At 41.0% G+C, this 25,651-nt stretch overlaps 1 protein-coding gene across 20 annotated transcripts in view; it reads right to left on the bottom strand.

The window, feature by feature from the left end:
- Positions 1-1,391: 1,391 nt before the first annotated feature.
- CD86 (CD86 molecule) overlaps positions 1,392-25,651 on the bottom strand; it is a 66,768-nt gene continuing 42,508 nt past the window's right edge. For 2 of the 20 annotated variants that reach the window (XM_060413630.1, XM_042248176.2), the window contains exons 3-8: positions 19,489-19,845; positions 17,400-17,705; positions 14,322-14,468; positions 6,555-6,600; positions 5,333-5,419; positions 4,194-4,312 (exon numbers count right to left, since the gene is read on the bottom strand). In XM_060413630.1, the coding sequence (XP_060269613.1) occupies positions 5,362-5,419; positions 6,555-6,600; positions 14,322-14,468; positions 17,400-17,705; positions 19,489-19,845 (914 nt within the window). In that variant the 3' untranslated portion in view covers positions 4,194-4,312; positions 5,333-5,361. 20 annotated transcript variants of the gene reach the window in all.

Here is a 25,651-nt window from a genome sequence, read left to right as displayed (position 1 = left end):
CTGAAGGTCATTCATTTAGTATTTATTTGTAAGTATAAGTATGTATGTATATACATATTACATATGTGTATGTATACTCATGCTAAACACTGACACATACACATATATAAGCATAGTGTGTCAGTGGAAAATGCATAATAAGCTGGAAATCAGTGCTGTCTTCATGTGGCGAAGGAAAAGGAATGTGAGGGAGACCTTCCTACTTATTGCCTTGTTCCTTTTGATGTTTGGACAAAATGTAGGGTAAGAGACAATAGACTGGGGTTATTTTGTTGGTGATAGTCATGTTCTCAGGATGAGGAACTAAGAGCCTGAATGAGAAAAGAGGGGGTGGATGCTAAAGCTGGAGGAATCTTTGCCTGGCCTGGTGATGACCTGATGTGGCAGGTGGGTGGGAGTGGGCAGTGGGTGCCAAGAGAAAGGTCAGAGGGCAGTGGTCAGAGATGACTCCTTGCTTTCTAGTCTGGGTTCACAAATGTGAGGACACTGAGTAGACGAAACTGGCTTCAGAAAGGCAGAGGAGGGTGGATTGCAAAAGAATAATAAGTGACAGGGATGGTGGGAGAGGAATTAGAGTCACAACAGTAGCTTCTGTTTTCTCTGACCATGCATTTGTCCTGTCACGTGCCTCATCACCCGCAGATTCTGCACTTTCGAGATGATGGGACGGCTCTTGGAAAATTCAGTGATGGGTCTTCTGGAGGCACCACCTTTGGAAGGCTGAAGTAGTGTAGTGTAAGATGGAGCACGGACACTCAACTGGCAATCAACCAAAATGCTGCCTGTCCCCTGGCCAGAAAACACAAGGCTGGGAAATAAAAGGGCCGGAGGGGCCACAAGTCACAAAATTTTCCCCATCTCTGTCACTTACTAAGTTAATGACCTTGGGTAAAACATTTTGACCTCTCCGTGCCTATGTTTCCTCATCAGCAAAATGGGCAAAAGAGCCCAGTACCTTCATCACAGGGTTGTTGGGAGGATTAAGTGGGATAGTGAGTTTAAAGGTCTATAAGAGTGCCTGGTACAGAATAAACACCAGTAATATTAGCTAGTAATGTTATCACAACTCATGATCACTTTTCACCTTACTTGAGGTTCTTTCTCCCAGACTTGGAACACAGAAGGCCTAGAGAATCTAATATACAAGAGGAGAGGTTTCACCAGAGGGTATGCTAATGTTCTGTTCAGTCCTTATACAAATAATTTTGAGGTACTATCTTAGGTGCCTGAGATTCACTGGTGAAGAAATTAGACACATCCATGCCCTCATACAGCCTGGACAACTTTCTTTTTTCCACAGTTTCCCTGGCTCTTCTCATATGCCATGTATTTATTTTTAATTGGAATATAATTGTCATATAACACTGTATTAGTTTTAGGCATACAACATAACAATTTGACATGGTATTTATTAAGAGATCACCTCAATAATTTAACATTCATCACCACACATAGTTACAAAATTTTCTTCTTGTGATGAGAACTTTTAAGATGTACTCTCAGCAACTTTCAAATATACAATACAGTTATATGCATTTATTTTATAATCAAAGTATTTTCAAGAAATACATTTTTTTTCTTTTTTTTTAATTTTAAAATCTTTAATTCTTACATGCGTTCCCAAACATGAACCCCCCTACCACCTCCCTCCCCATAACATCTCTCTGGGTCATCCCCATGCACCAGCCCCAAGCATGCTGTATGCTGCGTCAGACATAGACTGGCGATTCGATACTTACATGATAGTATACATGTTAGAATGCCATTCTCCCAAATCATCCCACCCTCTCCCTCTCCCTCTGAGTCCAAAAGTCCGTTATACACATCTGTGTCTTTTTTACTGTCTTGCATACAGGAATACATTTTTACACTAAGCTCTTGTTTAATGTACATACAATCACACATTACATCATATAAAACATTGCAAACTGAAAGGCAAGTATCCCTTCCTTAACTTCAGATTTCCCAGTTACCCTGAGAAAAAACATCCCTTATGTGTCAGTACCTAGATAAACACAGAATCATGTAAGACACCCTTACTTATCCAATGGTTAAGGGAAAGGGAAGAGGAAAGTGTTTGGAGTGAGTCGGGGCTTTTAGTTAGGTGACTGGAGACTGGGCTATCTTAGCACTATCAAGAGCAAAGACATACCTTAGGAGGATAGAGGGAGTGATATCAGACTGTAAGTATTGCTAAAGTACAAAATTTAGACTTTTACATCATTTTAATGGGCTTCCCAGGTGGTGCTGGGGGTAAAGAACACACCTGCCAATGCAGGAGATGTCTGAGACAGGGGTTCGATCCCTGGGTCAGGAAGATTCTCTGGAGGAGGGCATGGCAACCCATTCCAGTATTCTTGCCTGGGGAATCTCAAGGACAGAGGAGTCTAGAGGGCTACAGTCCATAGGGTCGCAAACAGTCAGACATGACTGAAGCAAGTGAGCACACATCATTTTAATAGAAACTTATTGAGAACAGATACATGTGTATGTATAACTAAACTACTTTACTGTGCACGCAAAACCACAACATAATCAGCTATCTTCCAATATAAACTAAAAAGTTAAAATAAAACACACCTTATGTTAGTCTAATGAAGATGCTTAGAGCCTAATGAAGGTAAGGGCAGGGCAGAGCACACAACTGGGACTATTACAGGTGCAAGCATGGCTAGCGTAGCTGTCTACAACCCTTCAGGGTCCTTCATGTAGAATAAACACACCGCGACTGAGCAGCTGAACAACAACAACAAAATGTAGAATAAGAACTACTTTTCTGTAGCGTGGGCCTCCCAAAGTTCTCTTTAGGGTTAGACTGAGGCTTCTCCATCCGTTAGTGATGCTGTCTTAGAGCCAGGGTCTCCTAACTCATTTCTACTGGGCTAGTATATTCCTCTCCTGTGCCCAGTTTCCCTGTTGTTGAGAGCTGACAGACACATAGACAGTCCCCTAGACAGTCCCCAGAGCCCTGCTCTGGGACAACCGGTATCTCCTTAGGACATCTATGGGCTTCGTCCGCCTCTGGGCAATGTGCATCTTGGTCCTCTTAATTCTCTTGCAGCTCCTTCACTCTCAGTCATTTACTGAAAGAGACCTAGGCCTCCTTCCATCACCCCATTATTAAGATGATAGCTCTCCCTTCCCAGCTCTGCTTCCAGTCAGGTGAAACATTACAACCACCTGGCTATCATCAAAACCCCTCCCAACCTCCAAGGAAACTGCTGTCGGCCTGAAGTCCATTTGGTTAGACTGTCCATCTGTTGCTCTTCCCAGGGCTTATTGAAGGACTGCACACACTGAATATTCATGTGCACTTCTATTGGTCAAGAGCTTTCATTTTTTTCCCTGTTTTGAGTACTGTGATCTCTACTGGCTCTCTCACAGTGGCCCCAGGCCACTGTCTCATTTTTTTTTTTTCCCCAAGAAGAGAAGCAGAGTTTATTATCCACAGCATTCTTCTGCTTTATCCCACAGTCTTTGCTAAGGCTCAGCAGTAGCTTCTTGGGCAGGTGGATCCTCCTTAATATTAGCCTCAGCACTGATGGTAATGGCTACAGAACTGGTTCCTTCTCTGTCTCTCTAATTTCCCAGATTTTGAGTTGGTCTGCTCATTGTTGTCAGCACACTGGACCATCACTTTCCTTACTGACCCTCACAGAGGGACCAGAACTCTTTAGCAGAGTGTGGACTTTCCTCAGTAATTACATTATTATAGTACATATTTCTCTATACTTCAAAACATTATAAGGCCATAAAATACATAACTCCCACCCAGACTGAAAAGGTAGTTGTTCAGTCACAGGTATACAAGATGGAATGAGGGTTAGTATCTGAGATTCAGAGTAGATAAAAGCCGCAATTCCAGGAATTGGGAGTTCTATGTAAAACCTAATTTATAAAATTAAGAAAAGAGACCAAATCTGGAACAAGAGTTGTTAATCTCACACATGATTCCTGAGCCAGGAATCAGTTAGATGGGCTTGACCCTTAAGTGTGTTCTGAAATGAAAAGAAACAGTTGAAATCTACTCCTGGCACCGAGAACAGAGCTGGCATGGTAGGAGGCTATTTTACTTGGAGGGAATTCTGAAGCCCCCGCTACTATTAATAGTAATATTTTCTTGCCTTCTGGGAAGGTTTAGAAAGACAAGAAAAGTTCAGTCAAAACTTGAAAAGGAAAGCATATAAAAACAGTTATATGGCATTTACTCTTTAATTAAAAATCTGTAGCACTTTTGTTGTCTGAGGTTGTCTTTGAAATGTTGACATCACACTGGACTTCATCAGATCTTCCAGGTTTTTGGAGTTCTACCCTGGAAAAATAGAGAAAAGAATTCGGTGAGATTTCACAGTGGAGCCGCTTTGTTTTTCTAGCTTTCAGCGGTGGAACAGAACATAGGAATGAGCAATGGCATTGCAATAGCAATGAGGAGAAAAACAAACTGTTGAAGAGATGTGCCATCCATGCTTCCTGTTAGCTCTCTCTGATTTTTGTCTGGGCCTGCCACTGCCCTTCGCTGATTCCCTGGTGCCTTCCCTCTGTAGGCTCTTCCAGATCTTTTCTGAACTGGCTTTGACAAGACAGCACAGCACCTGGGCTCCATCCAGGATTCCGAGACCCACAGTAGCTGGTATATCCAGGTGAGTGCAGGGCACACCGGAAGCAACATACCCTGGCGTCATGACTGTGTCTCTTTTTGACTTAGGGTTGCTTTAACCTCATGACTGTGTGACTAGTGCCTCAATATTCTTGAGAGCCCAATTTCTCATGGTGGATGGAGGTACAATCTGACTGCCTCATTTTGTGAAAAGGTGGATTGCCAGGAATCTTTGCGTATTCTTTCATGCATCCATCCATTCTTTCAACAAATATCTATTTTAATAACCAAGATATGGAAACAACCTAAGTGTTCACTGATGATGGATAAAGAAATTGTCACACACACACACACACACACACACACACACACACATACAGAGTAGACTATTACTCAGCCACAAAAAAGGAATGAAATCTTGCTATTTGTGGCAAACACGGATGGCCCTTGAGGGTATCACACTAAGTGAAATAAATCAAACAGAGAAAGACAAATACTGTATTACTTCACTTACATGTTGGAATTTAAAAATTAAAAAAATAATTTAAAAATCAAGCTCTCAGATACAGAGAACAGACTGATGGTTGCTAGAGGTGGGGTTGGGGTAGGGAGGTGGGAGAAATGGTTTATTTAAACGAAAACAAACTAACTTTTTTTTTTTTTTTAGTTTAAAAAGATTGCATTAAAAAACCCTGAAAACTTGAACCCCTTAAAAAAGAAAAAAAAGCACCTCACCAAATTCTGCATTCCGTAGCCCTCTGCTGCTAAGTCGCTTCAGTCGTGTCCGACTCTGTGCGACCCCATAGACGGCAGCCCACCAGGCTCCCCCGTCATATGTGAACAAAAGATAATGTAAAGAAAAGGATATACACATTTCTCCCTGTGCCATATTTAGGGTTACTTAAGTGCTATTCTTATTTGGATTTGATTAGGTAAAGTATCTAGAAAGAAAGCTAAATAAGTGAAAAATAAATACAAATCAAACAAACTTAAAATTGTTGCTCAGCTGAAAGCAAATGTAAGAGAGACTAAAACTCTGATGAACAATGTTTATTTTTCCACAAAACTTTCAACATGCTATATACTCATCAAACCATTAGATTGTAAATTCTATAAATAAGTCCCATCATCTTTCAATGAATATTCACCATGAAAATTACAACTACTGAGAACTGTTAGTATTATTAAAAAGCTACTTTCTATAGATTCAAGTATATTTGCTGTTTCAATTTCACAGTTTAAAAAAATTATTGATTACCTACTATATGACAGACAGTCTGCTAGGTTCTGGCAGCACAGTGATGACCTTCACTGATATATTCCCTGCCCTCTGTAGAGTTTAATTTGGTTAAGTTTATAGAGTTTAGTTTTATAATTATACCAATATATAAGTATAACCTGGTGTTATAAAGAAAAAGCACAGGGATTCATAAGATACTATAACAAGATGACATAATCTAGTTTGGGAAGGGTTTTTAAGAAAGTGCAGCTTAAGCCAAGATCTGAAGAATGAGGTGAAGAAGTTGCAAAGAACATTCCAAGTAGAGGGCACAGCAGATGCAAAGACATTGAGGCTAAAGGGTACCTATTATCACTTCTCACTTATGTATTTATTCATTCCACAAATGTAGGACACCCACTGGTCCAGGCATTGTGCTAGGTACTGGGGTTGCCATGGTGAATAAGATGCATTCTATACTCATCACATCAGACCCTTTTGGTATTATTTTTTTCCTTGAGCATGACTGAGCTTGCCATGCCCCTTGGGCATTGTACACAGGGCACACTGCCATCCAGTTATAGACAGGATGTTTTTCTCTAAGTTCAAACTAGTCTCACTTTCCTTTTCCTCTCCATATAAGCTGAGGTCCCAGCATGCCTCATACCAAGCCTAGTTAAATTATAGACCCTCTGGGGATTGTACCTCTTTCAACAATGTCATAGGGTCAGAACTCACCTTTTCTCAGTCTGTTCACTCTCTTTCCCCTCCACTTTGATGATTTCTGAAAAAGACAAAAACAACTTCAGAAAACATATTTCCCACAGATACTAAAAGAAGGAAAGTTTGAAGAGGCTCCTAAGTCCTAGGACCCGGAGAGAAATTGTTGCTGCCATGTATGTGGAATAGATGCTTCCTCGATGAAATTTCATGGGGACTGAGAAGGAGCTTCTCTCATCCCGAAAGTAAATGCCTTCTTTTGCTCATATGCCTTAAGTTCTAACATTGGGAATAGGTTTTACTTTGCAGAAGACTCTTGAGAGTCCCTTGGACTGTAAGGAGATCCAACCAGTCCATTCTGAAGGAGATCAACCCTGGGATTTCTTTGGAAGGAATGATGCTGAAGCTGAAACTCCAGTACTTTGGCCACCTCATGAGAAGAGCTGACTCATTGGAAAAGACTCTGATGCTGGGAGGGATTGGGGGCAGGAGGAGAAGGGGATGACTGAGGATGAGATGGCTGGATGGCATCACAGACTCGATGGACGTGAGTCTGGAGAGGGTGATGAACAGGGAGGCCTGGCGTGCTGCGATTCATGGGGTTGCAAAGAGTTGGACACGACTGAGCGACTGAACTGAACTGATAGCTCTATTCTTTACTAAAATAAAAATGCTACTGAGAGGTGTATCACATATAGTTTTAGTAAACATTTAACGATGGGGAAGAAAAGTTTCCAGTCCTTTTCTGAAAGTAAGGTTTGGAAGGAGGAGGAAAAGGAAATATTGAATATGCTGACACCTTACTGGGTTATCCAACTGGTGCTACTAAATAATACACAATATTGCATGGACAGGATCAAGTGGGAAATCTCTAGTGAGCTAGACCTTCCAAAGCCTGAGTTACTACTGGCATGGCCTTACTACTGATGCAACTTAGAGAGAAAATTTCTCTGCGTTGACAGCTGTGATGGTGCTATTATCCCACTGAGAGCCTTACAGCAGGAGTTGTTAACCCAGGGGTCCATGGAAGAATTTAGAGATCACAGCAGTCCTTTCAACAATCCTGATGGTTTTGAACACTTCTTATCTTTAGTGATTCTGTTTATGTGCGTATGTTTGAGAATAATCAGCTTTATTGAGATAAAATACACAGTAAAATCCAATCATTTTCCATACAGATTTTACTGAGTCTAACAAATACATGCAGTCATGTAACTACCACTATAACCAAACTAGAGAACATTTATATAAGCCCAAAGAGTGCCCTCTAGCCCTTTTCAATCAATTTCTTTCTCCCACCCATCCCCTCCAACCACTGATCTGCCTAATGCCACAATAGTTTTGCTTTATTCTAGGATTTCATATAAGTATAATCATATAATGTATAGTCTTTTCGTGCCAAGTATCTTTCACATAGCATAATACTTTTGAAATTTATTCATGCTGTTTCATGTTACCAGTAGTAACATTCCTTTCTATAGCTCAGAGATATTTCCTTGTATGTATATGCTACCATTTGTTTATCCATTCACCAACTGTAAAAATTCAGGATGCTAGTTTTTTAGTATTATGAAAAAAGCTACTATGGACACATGTGTGTGTGTGTGTGTGTGTGTGTGTGTGTGTGTGTATAGACATATGTCTTTATTTCTCATAGATAACTACCTAGGATTGCTGGGTTGTATAGAAGAACATGAGAATTTCATTTGCTTCATATCCTCTCCAACACCTGATATTTATCAGTCTTTTTAATTTTAGCCATGTTAGTGGGTATATGGTGGTAGCTCATTATGGTTTGAATTTGTGTTTCCTCAGTGACTAATGACATTATGACTGTGTGACTGTTGCTTATTGGCCACTTGTATTTCTTTTTATGTGAAGTATTTATTCAAATCTTTTGCTTTGTGAATTTAGTTATATGAATTATCTTATTGAATAGTATCACACAATTATATATTCCGACTATAAGTTCTTTATTATATGTATGTTTTGCAAGCATTTTGTCATAGTCTGTGACTTGACTTTTCATTTTCTGAATAAAGTCAAAGGGTGAAATTTTTAATTTTGATGAAGTTCAGTTTATCAATCTTATCTTTTTATAATACAATTTGTGCTTACTCGGTCCTAAGATTTGCCTAACGTAAGCTCACATAATTCTTCTTCTATGTTTTCTTTCAAAAGTCTTTTAATTGTGGCTCTTATTTTAGGTTTATGATCCACTTCAAGATATTTTTTGGGTGTAACTGACCCAATACCATTATTGAAAAAACTATCCTTTCAGCATGGAATTAACTTGGCACTTTTATCAAAATCAGTTGACAAAATCATGTGAGTTTATTTTTTAACTTTCTATTTTGTTCCATTGGTTGATTTGTCTGTCCTTTCATCAATGTCACACCATCTTGACTCCTATAGGTGTAAAATAAATCTTGAAATTAGGTAGTATAAGTCTTCCAGCTTTGTTCTCATGTTTCATAATTATTTTGGCAATTGTAGATCCTTTGCATTTCCATATAACTTTTAGAATAAGCTTTTTAATTTCTACAAAAGAGCCTGCCAGGATTTTGATATTGCATTGAAACCAAATACCAATTTGAGAGAATTGGTATCTTAATAGCTAGTCTTGTAAACCATGAACATTGCATAATTCTCCATTTATTTAGATCTACTTTAATTTCTGTCAGCAGTAATATTTTTTTAGTTTTCACTATATATATATATATATATATATGGAGAAGGCAATGGCACCCCACTCCAGTACTTTTGCCTGGAAAATCCCATGGACGGAGAAGCCTGGTGGGCTGCAGTCCATGGGGTCGCTAGAGTCGGGCACGACTGAGCAACTTCACTTTCACTTTTCACTTTCATGCATTAGAGATGGAAAGGGCAACCCACTCCAGTGTTCTTGCCTGGAGAGTCCCAGGGACGGGGGAGCCTGGTGGGCTGCCGTCTATGGGGTCACACAGAGTCGGACACGACTGAAGCGACTTAGCAGCAGCATATCTATCTATCTATCTATCTATCTATCTATCTATCTATCTATATCTATATCTACATCTATAGGTATCTAGTACTTTTATAAAAAATATTTATTCCAAAGCCTTTAATATTATTTGATACTACCTTAATTGGTATTAAAAATTTCAATGTACAATTGTTTGTTGTTAGTATATAGAAAAACAATTGGTTTCGTGTATTGACCTTGTATCCTGTGACTTAGCTACACTCAATTAGTTCTAATAGCTTTTAATGGATTCCTTAGGCTTTTCTATAAACATACTCATCTTACCGGCCAAAAAAAGCCCGTTTTACCTCTTTCTTTGCAATGTGTATGCCTTTCACTTCTTTCCCTAGAGTTGTAGCATGGCTAGGACTTCAGCACAATGTTGAACAAAAGCAGGGAGAGTGACACACTTGCCTTATTCCTAATCTTAGGTGGAAGCTCTCTTATCATTAAATATAATGCTAACAAAAGATTTTGGTAGATGTCCTTTAATTTCAATTCAAGAGCATTCCTACTTGTATGGGAGTTTATCTTTCTTTTTAAAAATTATGAATGTGTATTAATTTTCCCAAATGCTTTTTCTGTATCTATTGATACATATTTGGTAGGTATCCCATGATTTCTCTTTGTAGTTTTTCAATATGTTGAATTTTATTGCTTGTTATTTAGATGCTGAACTTACCTTATATTATTAGAATAAATCCCACTTAATCATGTTGTCTAATATTTTCATGCATTGCCAAATTTCATGTGCTGATTTTGTTGAGCATTTTGGCATCTATGTTCACAAGGGCCATGTGTGGTTTTCTAGTCTTGTAATGTCTTTTTCTAGTTTTGCTTGGTATTAGGGCTCCCCCTGCCTTCAGAGCAGCCTAGGAACTGACTCCAGCCAGTGAGTTGTGGACAATCACAGGGCTCACCTCATCTTTTCCCTTCTCTTAGGGACTACAGTTTTCTGTAGCCTGTTGTCCAATGTCTGAAAACAGTTGTCACATGTATTTTGTCTGATTCTAGTTGTTTACTGCAGGAGGGCAATTTCTGTAGCAGTTAATCCTTCATGGGAGGAGAGAGAAGTCTGTGTCTTCTATATAATTTTAAAAGAGCTCTTTATTTTAAGAAAAAGAAGCTATTTCCTTCTACCTTCTTATAACCTTTGTCATTAAGATGTCCTTTAGAGTCTCAGTTAAGTATGATCTTGTACCCTATGGCAGTTTTTTGATATTTAAAGGCAGCACCTGTGTACTCCTCAAGGCTTTTTGTCCTGGCTGAGCATTCACAGTTATTTCAGTTATTTCTTATTTGACTGATCTTCCAGATACTTTATAAATCTAGTTAGGTTCTATTTTTGTCAAAGTTCTCTTAAAAATAACAGTGTTTATAGCTGAATATAGTACTTCAGGGTATCTGTACACTAACACAAATAATTATATTATCCTTTCATACTCATGACAAAATCACCACCATTTTTAAAAAGGCTTGTTTTAAAATGAAAGCAGCAATAAGAAGATGGATTCTAAACTTTTGGATTTGATTACAAATTTAGCATTTTGAAGGATAGATATGATGAGTTCTCCTGGTTTCATTTTTTAAGTTCTGTGAAAGTTTCTGTTTAAATGGTGGTTTAAAATGATTTATTTTGGAAAATACATTTGTCCTTTAAGAAATCATTCTTGAAAGAGCTGAGACTGTCCCAGATTTGGTAAAGGGGGGCAAGTTATAAAGACTGGAGGTTGCTAAGCACTATTATAATACAAATTTTAGTCACACAAGACACAAATGAGGAAGTAAAACTTTAGAAGGAGCTATTTTAGTCTTTCTCCCCAATAGGTAAGCTGACAGGGTAACTTCTGATTGGGAAAAGACAGTAATTTAAGGTTGCAATTTCTCATGCCTTCACTGCCCTATTTGACAAAACCAAAATAGAGAAGAGGGATAAGAAACCAGCTAGAACAACCATGGTCTTTCCCTCTTATTCATTTAACAACCTAAAAAGGGTAAATATGTATGGCCCAGGAAGAGAAAAACTGGAATTACCAAACAAACACTGGAAAGGACTTTTGACACCAAGTTAGTTAGTTGGAGAGCTGTGTACTCTGAGCAAAGGAATATTGGATTAGGAGGAAGCTGCATTGTTGGAGAAATTTCTACTCATCAGTAAGCTTGTTTCTCTGTGGATAGGTCATGACTGTTTCCATACTTATTGGCAGAATCTTGTCCCTTGTGGACTGAGATTCCCATTTCCTTGCTTGCTTTCACGGCCAGCTGAGGACCATTTCCAGTTTCTAGAGGCCATCCACATTTCTTGGCTCAGGGCCCCTTCCTCTGTCTTCAAGAGCAGCAATTGTGGGTTGAGCTTGTCTCAAGCTTTGGCTCTCTCCTTCCATTTTATCTTTCTAATCCAGATGGGAAAGTTTCTCTGATTCACATGATTAGATTGGGTCTACCTGGATAAGCCAGGATAATCCCATCATTTTGAAGTCAGTATACTAATCATATATGAAAAATCTCTTTTTCCATGTAAGATAACTTTAGGTTCTGGGGTATATGAGATGGATATTTGTTGGTGGCATTATTCTGCCTATCATACAGCCAACGCCAAGGGTATCCACAAGCAAGTGCAGACATTGCTAAAGTTATAGAACCCGCTTTTACAGACATCTCATATCTATGTGGCCCAGTTCCTTAGTACCTCTCTGTTCTCCAGCAATATCAAGGCTCTTCTCTTTGACCAAATTTGCTGGCACATGTGACTATCTGACCAAACGATGTTTCCTACCAGTATTCTCTGTCATATTCTTGAGAGGCTTGTGTATGTACTATGCTCTCTCTTGTGGTTTTCTGCCCTTTAACACTCATATATCAATCTGACCACCTCAAATGCAACAGCTTCTTGAACATCCTCCCAACACTCTCATATGTACAGACACGTCCCCTTTAACTTCTTTATCTAGTCTCCTGAATTTTTCTGACTGCTTATTAGGTGAAGAAACATTTTTACTTGCCTTTCCTCCTCCCTTTGCTTTGTTTCATTTGTAAGCTCATTGTGTGTGGGTTCTCAGTCACTAAATCAAGACCAACTCTCTGTGATCCTATGGACTGTAGCTGGCCAGGCTCCTCTGTTTGTGGGACTTTTCTCGGACATTTCCTCTGGCAGGAAATCTTCCTGACCCAGGGATCGAACTCATGTCTCCTGCATCTTCTGCACTGGCAGGTGGATTTTTACAACTGAGCCACCTGGGAAGCCTGCATAAGCTAATCATTCCATTGCAAAAGCAAATTTAGGAAACAGCTTATTTCCAAGCAGAAGGTTGCATCTTCACATTTACCTAAATCTAAATGGCAATGAGATTGAGAGAGAAATAGAAGTTAAAAACTCTCACTTTGAAAAGTCAAAGCCTGGGCAAACATGATACATCTGTAATCTGACCCTGCGCTGTGAATTTTACACTTTTATATCACAGAAACCTCTCAGTACACTCTGTGCTTTGGCAGTTTGAATGGCTCTGCCATATGCTTTGTGTCAATGTATTGAAATTGGATTATCACTTCCAAATTTACTGTTTTTGGAATACAACAGGATGAAATGAGTGACTACTAATGTCATCTCTTTATTTTCTTAAAATCTGTACCTGCAATCTTAAGATGCTGACCAGAAGCATTACTTATCTTGTGCTTTTTACCATAAATGAGTGAGGAGGTTTTACCTTAATTATTAGCACAACCAAACTTTTGCTGGAGGCAGTTAGTGAGATAAAGTCCAGCTTTATCTTACAACATCATCCAAACCAGCCCTAATCACAAACAGGCATGGAATTCTTATAAAGGCAGGGACCACTTTGCCCACATCAAACACAGGACATTTTTACAACAGAAATCAATGAGGAGGCTACTCAATGCAGTGCTGTTTACAATAGAAAACCTATAGGAGCAACCCGAATGTCCAACAGAAAGGACTCAGTTAAATCAATTAAGGTGTATCCACATAATGGAGTATGTTGGAGCCATTTTGAATGATGCTACAGAATAATACTCAGTGGCACTAAAAATTTTCTTCCTACATTTGGTATAAAGCAGTTTGAAAACAGTATGTTACATTATCCAAACTGTGAAAAACAGTCTTCATAATACTATTCCATTTGTGGAAAAATCACAGATTAATATACAGAAGAATCTGGAAGATACACACTAAAATGTCTGCATAATCATTTTTTTCTTATTAGTGGAATTTTAGGCAATTTTTATGTTCAGTGTATGTGGTAATGGATATGTTGTACTTGGTAATCATTAAGAATTAATATTATATGTTAAAATCAGCAGGGCATAATTCATCTAACTTACTTCTCAGGAAACCAAGACTTTTAATAGATGAGAAGGAAAATCTTATGGTCATCTAATCCTTTCCTTCTCCCACCAAACATCCTTGCTTGAACACCATCAGGTCCATAATCATGAATGTTTAGGAGTGTTTTCACCCTTTTACTTTGTTGAATTCTCACCGTGACCTCATGAAGTAGGTAAACCAAGGAATAATTAGCTTTGTCTGGAAATGAGGAGTACATTTGTAAACCTTAGATTAGAAACGTTGCCTTTCCTGGAAACCCAGAGCCACCTTACCAGCTCTTACTCCCATCTATATGGGCTCCAGACCCTGGGAGAATCTTTTCCTCCAAACACTTGCTGACTCTTTGCCAGCCTGGGCTCAGCCAGGGAGCTCCAGAAGGCAGCTGATCGGGAAACAGCTGCAAAGTGGCAATCTGCAGAGAGGACAAGCACTGACTCACCACATTCATTAGAGGGGCCAGGCTGCTTCGTCTTCCTTTTCCTTAGTATTACAAACACCGTCCCACACACAATGAACACTACAAGTAGAGCCGCAATCCAGAGGATGTGGTCTGGGACAGGGGGGCTTGGCACAGGTGACTTTGCATCTAAAAATGAACCCAAGTTTGCAATCAGCCAGGAAGGTTGATTATGAAAGTTTTATAATTACTGCTCTTCTCTTTCTTTACATGCCAGCATCTCCTCAGGGCTCTACTGCCAGATGAGCCTGAAACTCACATGATTCGGGCGATAGAGAATCCTAGTCTCAGGGCCCCAGCAGCTGACTGAGAACCAAGCCAGTGACTCTGATCCATTGCCTGGACTAGCTGTCTTGCCTTCCCTTCCCAGAGGCTGGGATGACAATGGCTCTGATCTAGAAGAGGGTCAACTTGGCCCTTGGTTGTGGAATCTGGGCAATGTATGTGCATGGAGGCTCTGAAGATACACTCAGCTGGGCAGCATCCTGCTTCCTCAACCCCCTCCATGGTCCTGAATTTTCCCTTAGAATAAGTCCTCTGCCCAATATCATCTGCGTATCAGGCTCCAGACACTTCTCACCCCGACAAACATAACAGCCTCCTCACAGACCTCCAGTCTCCACGTTTATTTGTTTTTCCCCCTGATGTCACAGTGGACTTTCTCAGCATGGCTTTCAACATGTCCCACCTACTGGTAAACCTTTGATATTTCTTAATGCCCTGAGGAATCAGGGTCAGAATCAGCTCCTGAGAAATCAGGACTTACTTCCTTGCTCATGGATGTCTAAAGTTCCAAGAAGTTAGTAAAATAGACTTTGGGAAGGAGAAATAGAGCTTAGTGGCCCATTTTATAGACATTTATGAGAACAGGTCTGGTAGTTAATCTCAAATAATAGAAGACTAGGACCAGTTGACCTCCCATTAACTTAGGGGCAGTTTGTGGACCTATATCGTGTTCCTGGGACCTTAAGAAAAGGAGTTGTTGGCACTGCAGGTCACATTCAATACTCTCTGAGTCTGTCCCAGTTTAACCTCACTTGAGCCTGTCTGGCATCCCAGTAAAGGAGGGTAACACTTGTTGTCATGGAGGCTGCCACCTTTGGATACCCCAAAAATGTTCCCTGATGTGGGCCTAACCTATCTCTGATCTAGCCAGAGAATAGGGACCCAGAGAGGCAAGCCCCATCTTCCTGAGGCAGCTGGAGCTGAAACATTTCTGAAGATGGTGGCAGTGAGGAACGTTTTGGTAGCGGTTGAGAAGCAGCAGAAAGGTGAGCCCTGATGAGGCTGTAGTGGTAGAAGGACCCTGTACCTGTGGGAGTCATGGCAGAGAGCCACAGGGTGTTTCATCTTTGGTGATTGGTGGCAGCTCCAAGAAGTTGCTAAATCTCAGGACAGTGTGGGAGAGGCTTCTATCAGCCCAAGAGAGGCTACAGTAGAAGCAACCAGGACAGGCAGGGTGACCATGCCATTTACTTAACTGTTAAGAGTCAGAGGTGATCAGAAGGAAATCAGCATCAGGAGAGAGGACTGGCCTACTGGTACAGCTAAGCTGGCTGGTAGGGGTGGGCTCCAGGGGGTACAGTGGTTAAGAATCCGCCTGCCAATGCAAGGAACATGGGTTTGATTCCTGGTCCAGGAAGATTCCACATGTCTTGAAGCAACTAAGCCCATGTGCCATAACTACTGAGTCCTCACTCTAGGGGCCACATGCCACAGCTGAAGCCCATGTGCCCAGAGCCCCTGCACTGCAAGGAAGAGTAGCCCCCATGTGCATCAACAAACACCAAGTGCCACCCAAATTAAATATATATATAGAAAATAGAATGCATCTTGAGGCCAAATTATATTTAAACAATGAGACACCAGGAGAGGGGAGCTGTTAAAGCCAGAGGATGGAGCAAGGAACCGGGGGGATGCTTAGGAGGGGGCAAACCAAGGGGCCAGAGCTGGAGGAGGGGGCCAGGGCAAGCAGAAGGCAGATGGGTGGGGGGAGGGGTTGGGACTGGAATAAGCAGTGTTGAAGGCAGTGTGGGTGAAGACTGCCTTTATTTCAGAAGAATTTTTCAGTTACTGCTCCTCAGAAGTGAAGCCTCAAATGGGGCCGTATTCTAGGGCAAAGCCAGGAATTTAAGATAGCAGGCTCCTATTAGTGGGCATGGCTGAGTTTCAGCCCTTTCCTCCAGTGGGACTGGTCCCTACTACACCATCAACATGCCACAAGCATTCTGCTTCTGAGTGTTTCCTTGACACATGTGTACAGATGGCCACCATTACCTGTGCCCACGGCAGGTACTACTAATTGATTGTGGCCCTCTAACCACCCAAGTCTGGATGCTGTTTCAGAATTTTCGGAAGCCACCACAAGTACCTGTCATCTCTTTACCACACTTATTCAGCCCAGTTGTTTCTGTTATGGTAATATAATATCCCATTTCCTTTAGGAAGCCTTCAATGACCCTCAAGGAACTTGCCTATCTCTGAATGCCTGTAAATCTTATTGTCAGTCACTCTTGTTTTTAGATTTAGTTGTATATTTCTATAGGATATAATTTAGATTTCAATTCAGTCTTTTTAAATCCAGTTTACCATGTGTGTATATCATGGGGTTCTGGTTCTATGAGAAGGTCCCTGAGAGCAGAGAGTATGTTTTATACTTTTTGGTTTTCTCCTCTGCCACCAACAATGTCTAGAATGGTCCTGTATTCATAATATGTATGTATGCACATGTGTGTGTTTTAATGAATGAGAGAATTCTAGCCTGGAGAAATGCTGCATTTTCTGACCTAAACTTCAAAGTCTTCTATCAAAAGGCAGCCCAAAACACCAGGCCAGTGTCAGGGCTAAGAATTTGCATCCTAAAGTGCACCATAGGTTCATAGCCTCCTGGACCTTTTAACAGTCAGATGAAACAGGAGCTGTCTATCTAGGTCCTTCCTTACAGTATCCTAAAATGGCCCAGTTGGAGGCTTCCTGGCAAGCAGGGGACATTGGATGATCTGCCTTACCCATCTGTGTATTATACCTGATAAACAGAACAGTCTGGGGAAGCAAGCTTACCTATATTGTAGGGTGGGGATAAAATTATCTCCGTTGGCTCAAGTTGCAGGACACAGAAGATTGTCACATTTGTTTCAGGTGGGATGGGAAAAGACACGCTGATAGAAACATTGTACAGTTCTGTGATATTATTTTGAGATTTCTTCAGGACAGCATCATAGTTGCTAGTTGAATTTTTAGTGTTTAGCCTCACATACATCTTCTGAGGTTCTGGGTAACCTTGTGTAGATGAGCAGGTCAAATTGATGATGTTAGACTTTTCGGTTTGGTTAGCAATTAGTCTTATTTCTGGTTGACTGAAGTTAGCTGAAAGCAGAATAGAGATACAAAAAAAGAAAGAAAGAAATCAGTGTAAATTTGATATATCTGGAATGGAATAGCAGATAACTAGGTACCCTGGGAACTCATTGGGAGTACGCTTGGCAGCCTTAGGGTGTGTAAATTGTGGGCCTTGGCCCATGGTGAGAGCCACGTAATGATGCCACATTTATTTTCAGAAATGGAGTTCGGGGCCACCATGCTTCCTGCTTACCCCAGTCAAGGAGGTGCTCTCTGAGCCACAGGAGGGCTAGCCCCTTCTGCCAGCCAAATCCCTTACTCTCCTTCTCTAATCACTAGGTACTGTGCAGGTTCTACATACTAACTCATAGTTGAGTGTATTGTTTCTACAATTTCAGTGATTTGTGTGCTATCTTTACGAGTTTTGCTCTATCAACCTACTACTTAAGCATTCTGCTTGTATGTGATGTGGCAATAGAAGGTAGATTGCCAAGGTGTTGCCTACTTTAAACCTCATTAACAATAGTTATTCTGGATCTAGTAATTCTGCACCTGGGTATCTATCCAGATAGAGAATTACACAAAAACTTGTACATGAATGTTTATAGCCGTTCTATTCATAATAGCCCCCAAATGAACAACCCAATGTCTTTCTATGGGTTGAATGGATAAACAAAAATGTTACTATTCACAGTAACAAGGAACAGACTTTTGATACATGTGACAACTTGGATGACTCTCAAAGGCATTATGTTAAATAAAAGAAGCTGGTCTTAAAAGATTACATACTGTATGCCTTCATTTATGTGATAGTCACAAAAGATAAGTCCATAGGATGCAAAACAGGGGTTATGGGTATAGACAGCATATGATTAGAAGAGCATAGCATGGGGAAATTTTTTTTTAGGGTGCTGAAAATGATTTGTATCCTGTTTATATTGCTGGTTACTGACCTCTGGTGGCTCAGATGATAAAGAATCTGCCCGCAATGCAGGAGACCCAGATTAGATCCCTGGGTCAGGAGATCCTCCGGAGAAGGAAATGGCAACCCACTCCAGTATTCTTGTCCAGAGAATCCCGTGGACAGAAGAGTCCAAGGGGTCACAAAGAGTCGAACACGACTGAAGGACTAACACTTTCACTTTCTTTGTATTGCTGGTTACATATATCTGTACCTAAGTTCAAATTAATAGAACTGTACGCCAAGATAAAAATGATTAATTTTACTGTATTTTAATTTTAAAAATTCTGTAGTGACATTTAGGTTTTTTCAAGGCCTGGAAAAATAGGGGAGCTGGTTTGTCAGCTTTTGGATTGTGTGCCTTGGGTTATTTCCCTCCTGTCTTCTGGGCTCATGATTAGGCAACAAGCAAGTTGTAAGCAACCTCCAGGAGACTGAAGGGAAATCCCCAATTAGCCAGCTGTCACCCTTGCAAAGAGCTCCAGGCAAAGATTTAGTGGGTGAGAAATCTTGGGCTAAGAGAAAAAACGAATGTAAAAGAGATTAGAGACCTATATGGTTCATATAAACTTAATAATGTCCAAATCACCCATGGTTTTCACTTAGCTGCATTTCCTTGGCTTAGTTAGCTCTAGCTGGTCCCTAAAGCAGATTCTTACAGATCCTTCAGAAGTAAACCATAAAAAGTATGAAGGATCTTTAGTTTCCTACTCCCAAGCCCTGCATTCCCCTCAGGTGGGCTTCCCAGAACAGGCTGTCCTCTGCCTCTCTCTCGAGGTACCCCCTTCCCCACCTATTGCAGTCTCATCTGAGAAGGCCTGGGATCTGAACACACCATTGACTACATACCCAGCACTATCAGGTCAGAACTCATCTGGTGGATGGAAACCAGTCCTTGGGACCTTCTATGATGGATGAAACATTGATACGAGCCTGTGTCTTTGATTTGAACGTTGTGGAGTCTCAAGGTCCAACTGTCCTGGTCAAAGCTTGTGCGGCCTATATACTTGGGATGAACGTTATTGGGCTTCTCTTGGCCTTTGAATAGCTCATAGAGAACCAACTTATTCTGATCCTGCCAAAATATCACCAGTTCGTCCAGGCTGAGGTTTTGGGTGTTTGGAAAGTGGCATGGCAGTTCTCCAGTCTCGTTGAAGAAGGCATGACTTTTCAAGGAAGCAGCACCTGAAAAAGGAATGGTGGAAACTGGGGAAGGAGAAACAAGAGGGAAAAATAAAAATCCCAGAAACTCCATTTCTCTTTATACAATACCCAGTTGCTATCTTCTCAGTAATGATCTTGAAGAAGTAGATATTAAACTCTGGAACAGCGCATACCCACTGGTATGTGGAGAAAGGAAGGGGTTTCTGTCCTCATTTTACTGCTAACTGGTTAGCTTTGTGCAAACTGCAACTCCTATGCAGTTTTCTTATCTGTTTAATGAATGAGTGGACTAAACATTCTAAGGTTTCTTCCAGTACTGTGGTTCTGTGAATTTAAACGCCAGAACAGGAAAACCAGCAGAATTATATAACTCATTCACCCATTGGTTACCTTCCTGTAATCTGAATATTAATTCTTTCCACTGTAGCTGTGGAAAGAACAGGCTCCAATACTTCTTCACCATGACTGAAAGTTTCCCCCTCCCTTTCCTATTCCCTGGTAACAAATGTGATATCCTTCCTTTCATTATGCCTTGTAGCTGGGGATCACAGTGAATAACATCTTTAAAATTCAAATAGTTCCCTTTATAGAGCTTCCCTCATGACTGCTTCTCCCACAGCCAGCTCTTTCAAGGAGAAAAAACAGTTTGGAAATGACACAAATTGTCAACCAAGGCCTCTATTCTGTAACCTCTCTAAGCTCTTTCAGAGATCAGAAAGAGAACTGGGCAAATATGATGGTTGTTTTGGGATGTGGTGGTCAAAGACCATTTTAGGTACATGAATGAAATGCTGGAAATGAATCATAACTGGGAAGGTGAGGATGTACTTTTGGAGTATTGGGGAATCCCCAGGTACCACAAACTTGCTCTCCTCAGCATGCATGCATTTGCTTTTGGAAACTTTTTCAAACCCTAGAGAATGTGCTGGGAGAGTTCCGAGAAAGGCTTTCATTCCTGAGGGCATACTGGGGTTTATATTCGGGCCACATCACTCCTTAAATGCAGTGGATTATAGGGTTTTTGTAGAATTTATTCTGGATCACAGAATTACTTGAAACTTGCCAAGAAATTAAGTTGTGGTGAGTGAGAAGTACAGGGTTAGGTGGTGAAATGCTATATCTTAGTTAACATGAAGTTAGATGCCACTTTGGGAAGGGAATTAGGATGGTTCTAATTAAGCTTCATCATTCCAGACTTCAGTAAAGGGATGCTGACATTAAGGAGGAAAGGAGAGGTAGGTTGGTGAGGGAGATGAGAGATGTTACTTGAGGTGTTCTTGGGTGGTGGTAGGAGAACTTAAATTGGAATGATCAATGGGTTTCTCTTCTTAAGGGAAATGGACTTTTCTTTCTAAAAGAGAAATATTAGTGATGTGCACTTGGCAAAACTGAAGTGTGTACAGAGTAGCCCAGTGAGAATGGATAAGCAAGGAAGGGGTTGGGGTGGTCTTGAACTCTATGGGAAGGGACTCCAGGCATCAGTGAGAGTCAGAAGAAGTTTGAATCACTGCTCGTTGCATTACACTCACTAGAACACTGGGAAGCCCTTGAAATTATAAAGCACAGTCTCTGTACGGCACACAGTCCCATATTAGAGAGAGGTGGGAAAATCTACCTGGGTATTGGAACAGTGAAATGGGGACTTAAAGAAGACTTTCTGTGTTCAGTAACCTTACCAGGCACTCCTGGGATAATGCTATTCCTTTGCTAAGCTCTGAATGATAATTGCAAGGACTGATGTTGAGGCTGAAACTCCAATACTTTGGCCACCTGATGCGAAGAGCTGACTCATTGGAAAAGACCCTGATGCTGGGAAAGATTGAGGGGAGGAGGAGAAGGGGACGACAAAGGATGAGATGGTTGGATGGCATCATCGACTCAATGAACATGGGTTTGGGTGGACTCCAGGAGTTGGTGATGGACAGGGAGGCCTGGCGTGGTGCGGTTCATGGGGTCACAAAGAGTCGGACACGACTGAGCGACTGAACTGAACTGAACTGAATGATGATCTAAGGGTGCCACCTGCTGTAAAAGCTTCTAGCAACTATCTCTGGGAAAACTCATGCTGGTTTTATCACAGATTTGCCATATGATATAGAGCAGATGACCTAGTAGAGAAACCAAATACATGGTTGAAGATTCTGTCAGTTAACTGACACGGTATATTATTACTCAGCAGTCAGTTCTGTCTCTAGCAGGGAAATTACTTTGCCTTTGGCTTCTTCTGTCTTCCTGATTTAGGGTTGCATCTCCACACAGCCTCACAGTAACATCTCCTGCCTGCCTGCTCTCTCCACTGACAGACGCGTCCGTGACCCAGGCTCCCTCTCCCAAAGATAAGAAGGAATTTTTCTTCCACCCATCCAACCGCTCCCCTCTCATCTAACAACCGAAAGGGTGGTCTGTGTTCTAAAGGCACCAGCGTCACTCAGGGGCTGTCAGAAATGCAGTATCTCTAGCCCTACCCCAGACCTTCTGAGTCAGTCTGCATTTGTGATAGACCTCCAGTTTGAAAAGCCGCAGGAGAGTATTTCTCTCTCTGTCTCCAGTGGAAAAGAGTGATGATGCAATAGGAAAAACCTGTTTCCACCCATCCCTCCCCAAACCTTCTCTCTTTACCCTGGAGTGGAAATCACTCTGAAGTCCCTTTTGAGTGGAACTGAAAGTATTTCACAACTTAGACTCCATAGTTCCCCACCAACCACTGGCTTCCATGACTTAACTCAGAGATATGCACGTGAATCACTTCTCTGACGATATAGGGAAGATTTAGCTCAAAGTCTGCTCTCTCTAAGTGGCTTCAGGCTTCCCCTGTTATGACCCTAAACTTAAAGTCACCCAGATACTGTACTCACTGGGCTCCCCTGAAGGTTAAACATTGAGATTCTCTCTCTTCCCTGGCACTTGAGTCATAGAAATGGTCTGGGTCTAGTAATAACAGGCTTCCCAGGTGATGCTAGTGGTAAAGAACCCATCTGCCAGTGCTGGAGACATAAGGGATCCCTGGATCAGGAAGATCCCCTGGAGGAGGAAATGGCAATCCGCTCCAGTTTTCTTGCCTGAAAAATCCCCTAGACAGAGGAGCCTGGCAGGATACAGTCCACAGAGTCGCAAAGAGTCAGAAACGATTCAAGTGACTTAGCACTTAGCACATGTTAGGAGACGGTCACTCAAGAATCCATCTAGACGTCTCCCAAATCAGCTGGAGACATTTCAAAAATGCCTCTATCAGGAAGACATTGCTGATAAAGTCTGAGGATTTATCAGCTGAGGATTATCACCAAGATAGTGTTTGGCTGGCACACAGAAACTATAGTCTTCTAAACTTGTGAGGTCTCTGACCCCACCCAGGACTTCAGTTTCCCCCAGCTACTACCCAAATGCATATCTTATGTATTCTAGGTCATCTCTTCCTCATATTACATGCTTGTCTGTACTCATGAATTTCCCTTCTTTTACTAAACTTCCTTCAAAGCTCTGCCAGTGTCATTCCATTGTCATAAACTCTTTTATGTCTTCAACCTCTTCATCAAATGTTTCCCATAAGGTTGTGCTTTTGCCCCCAGCCACTGCTTGTTTTATGACACTTTACAGGGACCTTTAGTAACGCTCTTCCCTCTTTGAGGTGTTCTCTTCTTTCACTGCTGTTAGCTACTAATCATTTGTCACTACTTCCTTACTCACTGAAGATTTTTGGCATTAGATGCAAGGTCTTTCTTTCTAATCAATTGTTCCTATCAAATATCAGAGGTGGCTTTGGCATGGATAAGTTTACCAGCAACCATGCCTCAATGTTCTTTGATCTTTGCCACTTGAAAGATCTTCATCCACAGGGTATTTTAGCAACTCCTTTCCCGTGACATAATCCTAGATCTTATTGCTAAGAATAGCTCTGTCCCTATAATCTTAAACCTCAATGTGCCAATCGCTGTCTGCAAGATATCACCTTCCAAAATTTGCTCTTGATTACCTTCATCTGTTCCTCAACTTCCTCATGACTTCAACTCTATCCAGTCTATACCCTATAATGCAGTGCTCTCCAAAAGCAGTCTCTTGATAGGTAGCTAGTATGACTAAGATACTTAATTTTCATCTTACTTAATTTTAGCTAATTTAAATTTAAATAGCCACATGTAGCTAGTGGCTATCATATTGGATAGTGCAGCTATAGTATATTTTTTCAATCATTCCTTTGCAGGCAACTTCCATAAACTTGCCCTTTTGTGCAGATTTCATTCCGAGAACAATCTACTTTTGATCTACATATCTGTTCTCATGACTGAATGTTTGAACACTCCTGGAGAAAATTATTCAATTGAATAGACTGGTGACATTACAAATCACATGTCTCTAGTTCACGTAACTTGGCCTCTGGGCTGCTCACTCTACTTGGTAAACCCTCTCCCTTCCTCCCAGCAGTTACTTCAGCAGTACCGTCTGCTACTGCCTGTAGTTCCTCTTCCTCTTAGAGTTAACATTCTGAAAGACTAAGCAGTGATTGCTGTCTCCACCCCTGCCTCTGTCTCCACCTCACTGATGAAACTTCCCTGGCAAGTGTTGTCATCGGCTTCCCCCCATTGTTAAATGCAGAACACTTTTTAGACCTTATCTTATCTGACCACACTGTTGAACACCGCACTGTTGGCTGTCTCTCCTTCTTGAAACTCCATTCTTTCCCAAACTCTGACATCCTGGTCAGTTTCCTCTCATCACCCCTTAAGTAGTGACTAGGGCAGGGATGGTTCTTCAGGAGTTTTCATGACTGAGATGATATTTCTGTTAAGACTAGCGTTGCCTTGATCTCATGCCCACTGTGGATCCCATTATAGATATAAATACATACACAGTTATGTATATATATTATAGGTATATAATATCTGTATATTTTATAAAATATATAACTATACTATATATTATATGAAATATGATCTATTAAAATATATGAAATATCATATAAGATAAAATGTAAAAATATCATTACATGTCAAAAAACTCAGCTCCTGACAAGTCCAAGCCCTCAGATTATACCACCCACTGCCCCTCATAGCTGTTGTTATCCATCTTGTCTTAGGCACCCCCTTATTCACTGAAGATCTGAGCACCTAGCTTCCCCATCATTGCCTTTGTCTAGGTAATTTCAGCCCCTTGCACACAATGCCCAACCTCTCTCTTTCTTGTCCTCTTTTCCTCCAGTATCTTGTCTTCTCTACCTCAGCCATCTCCTCCCTGGACCAGAATTCAGATCTTATTGTTATCACCTCACCTCCTAAAAACTCTCAATAGCAAGCATCTCACCTTGTGGCCACCACCTCTTACCTTTTCATTTTATTCTTTCTCCTACCACCACTCCATAAATTCTCCCACGTCATTGGGATATTTATGAATTAGAATATTTCTCACTGTATCTACAGATAGTACCTAGGTCAAACCTCCACTACTTTTTGATTGGATAATTGCAACTGCCTCCTAACTTATCTTCCTACTTCTACCCTTGTTCCCAAATCTAATTCCTTAAGCCCAATTGATCCTTAAAAATACATCTCAGATAGTATAACACTCCTGTTCAAAAGTCTCTGATGACTTCTCATCATTCTGAAAATTATATCCAAATCCTTTCTCATCACACTGAGAACTATACCCCAATCCTTCCCGTGACCTATGAAGTCTTACGTAAGCAGATCCCTGGTACCTTTCAGACGTCTTCCCTTTACTTACTCTGCCCCAGCCATACTGGCTTCCTTGTCATTCCTCCAAAAGGCCAGGCACACTCTATCTCAAGGCCTCACCACTTCAGTCTTTTTGCACAGCCAAGAAGACATTGCAGTCTTGGAATGGAGTTGCAGTCAAG

Source organism: Ovis aries, chromosome 1, assembly GCF_016772045.2.
Source record: "Ovis aries strain OAR_USU_Benz2616 breed Rambouillet chromosome 1, ARS-UI_Ramb_v3.0, whole genome shotgun sequence".
Taxonomy (NCBI): domain Eukaryota; kingdom Metazoa; phylum Chordata; class Mammalia; order Artiodactyla; family Bovidae; genus Ovis; species Ovis aries.
Note: the sequence above shows the minus strand (reverse complement) of the source record. Positions and strands in the feature narration are given on the sequence as shown.